Source organism: Sphaeroforma arctica, assembly GCF_001186125.1.
Source record: "Sphaeroforma arctica JP610 unplaced genomic scaffold supercont1.2364, whole genome shotgun sequence".
In the NCBI taxonomy this organism is placed as follows: domain Eukaryota; class Ichthyosporea; order Ichthyophonida; genus Sphaeroforma; species Sphaeroforma arctica.
This window is the reverse complement of record NW_014038194.1, coordinates 3,392-6,152: the sequence shown is the minus strand read 5'-3', so window position 1 is coordinate 6,152 and position 2,761 is coordinate 3,392. Positions and strand designations below refer to the sequence as shown.

General features: G+C 49.2%; 1 protein-coding gene across 1 annotated transcript in view; it reads left to right on the top strand.

Moving 5' to 3' along the window:
* Window positions 1-203: 203 nt before the first annotated feature.
* Window positions 204-2,761, top strand: part of SARC_12519 (hypothetical protein) — a gene marked incomplete at both ends in the record, with an annotated part of 5,850 nt that continues 3,292 nt past the window's right edge. Inside the window, 2 exons of the mRNA XM_014293372.1 lie at window positions 204-1,686; window positions 2,541-2,744. Coding sequence (XP_014148847.1) covers window positions 204-1,686; window positions 2,541-2,744 — 1,687 coding nt within the window. The remainder of the gene's footprint in view (window positions 1,687-2,540; window positions 2,745-2,761) is intronic.

Sequence of the window (2,761 nt, the reverse complement as noted above, 5' to 3'; positions counted from 1 at the left end):
CACACACACACACACACACCACACACACTCGCATACACACACACACACACACACACGCACACACACACACACACACACACACACACACATATATATATATATATATATATCAATAGTCACATACTAAAAGTTACAAACTAATAGTCAGTACTATTATTCAATTGTATTCATGGATACGTGTCACCTTCTCTACGTTTCTACAGAATCTGGCGGCTGAAGTACTGCAGAAACACTCGGAACACAGACACTCAACTCATGAGGAAAAGGAAGCACAACCCACACAGCCACAACAACACACCCAACAGCAATCGCAAACAGAACCACAATCACAAACACAACAACAACAACACACACATCAAACACAGCAAACAGAAACACAAACACAGCAACAACAACACACACAACAAACACAACAAACAGAAACACAAACACAGCAACAACAACACACACAACAAACACAACAAACAGAAACAGAAACACAGCCACAAGAAGCTGAACCACTGAGCAAGGTGGCCAATGGATTAGACGACATAGTAACGACAGCCGAAGTGCCTGGGGAGTTGATCTTACCTGCACCGACTGAGTTGGACTTGTCGCAGCCGCTACCTCAGGATGTACTGACGGAGATTATCGAGGGGACTATCCCCGGAGAGGCACTCCAGGGGCAGACTGGCACTATGGAGGACGGGGTAGGTATGGCTGAAGGCACCGCAGAAAGTGGACTAATGTCGGATGTTGAGACAACGAGTAGAGGAGAAACGGCAGATATTGCCACAGAAATTAGGGAGATGTCAGACAAACGGGCAGAAGATGGACAAGAGTTGTTGGATGGGGCTGGCACTGGCGTGAACACAGACAGCTCAACCACACCGCAAGAAAGTGGACAAATAGCAAATGTGTTGGACAGATACGACGACGCCGCTTTAACTGGTGGAGCGGCGGCAGGTACCGTCGTTGGCGAACAAACCGAAGCCGCCTGTGTAGAGGAACCGCCTATTACCGAAGCGGACTTAGACTTCTTCTCAATCGATGCGACAGTGCGAGACTTCCAACTGTGTGTGCAGAACTCTACCGATGATAGAACGGTCATCAAACTTGGCGCCCAATCGGCTGAGATTGAGGGTTGCCATGCCGACCAGAATGCCATAGATGCCGGTGAAAATACCACAGATACCCACCAGAATGCCACCGATGGCGACAGAGAACGGTTACGGAAGAGTGCGCCGTTGCTGTGGCTGAGAATACAACACACACCAGCGACTGAAGAGGAGACAAGCACAGCCACACGTAGGCCAAGCACACGGGAACACGGCCCAAGCACACCAGCACCAGCAAATGCACAGGCACAGCACACACCCGCACAAGCCACTGACGACAACTTAAACGGCACCAACCACATACACACAGACACGGACACACACACCTCACAGCACACAGACAAGGACACACACACCTCACAGACAGACACACGCACGCAACACCTGAACACGGCGGAGACGGAGACGGATGCAGATACGCAGAACCACACGCAGACGACAAGCACAAGCGGTGCAGCGGATAAGCTGAGTTTGGCTGGAATGGCCAGCCTACCCAACTACCCAGCACCACCACCACGACTCAACGACCTCAAGGCAGTGGTCACAGGACTACATGTTATGCTGGACTCAGACATGCTCGCAAGGATAGGTAGGTAGGAGAGCACGGGTGTGGATGAGTGAAGGTGCATGGGAGTATCTGGGGGAGGATGTAGGGTTGGTGAGTGTAAAGTGTATGTGTGAGTTTGCGCGTAGATGTGTGTGTGAGAGAGTGTAGAGTGTCCACACACACACAAACAACACACACACACACACACACACACACACACATACACACACACATATATATATATATATATATATATATATATATATATACGGTAGTATTTGCGTGTAAGTTCAACCAGGATTGTATTTTGCATACGTGCCAGCGTGTGTGCATGCCCACAAGCAATAGCTTTCTTGAGTACCTGAGTAGTCACCTATCCACCGCGTCTATAAATACATACGCAGTTCCATCAAGGCCTACTCAAGTGTTTGTCTGCACATATAGATGGCTGGCTTCTGTGATCCATCACGTGTGTCATAGGTATCATCCGTGGGTATCCATCCCAAATCCCACTGAACATTATGCCACACCCACCAGCTGACCCCCTGCACGCATTTGTTCTGCATCGAATAGTATAGATACACCTACAAGCCGTCTATAAACACACTTGCGTAGCTGTAGATATCGTATATTTAGGCCCATTGGCTGCCTTCCCCTGGGTGTCTGCGTGATACTGTCAGTGGCTGCATTATGAGTGGTCTAAAGCCATGGACCATCTACCTGTGTGTCTTGTTATGGGTCCCCAGACGGGCTCTCCATACAAACATGCGTACATTCATGCCTCTTGAGCTCACCAAGGCATTGAACCCTCTAATCCAGCCATGTGATGTCTACAGCTAAGCAAGTCGGTTAGTTGTACTCTACCATTGTGCTAAACCCTACCACCCTACACACAGGCGATTTCGTCGAGCAGCCAGAGAGCTTATCTGACAAGGCCAGCCAAAGATCCCTAGCACCACGTAAATCACAGTCACACTCCATCAACGACACTCCCCACGCCACCCCTTTGAAGTCCGAAGGGGCGCAGACGGTGATGCAGAAGCAGATATCAGTGCTGAACAGCAGCGCATTACTAATCAATAATGAAGCGACACTCGATGGTATGTTACCTATATAT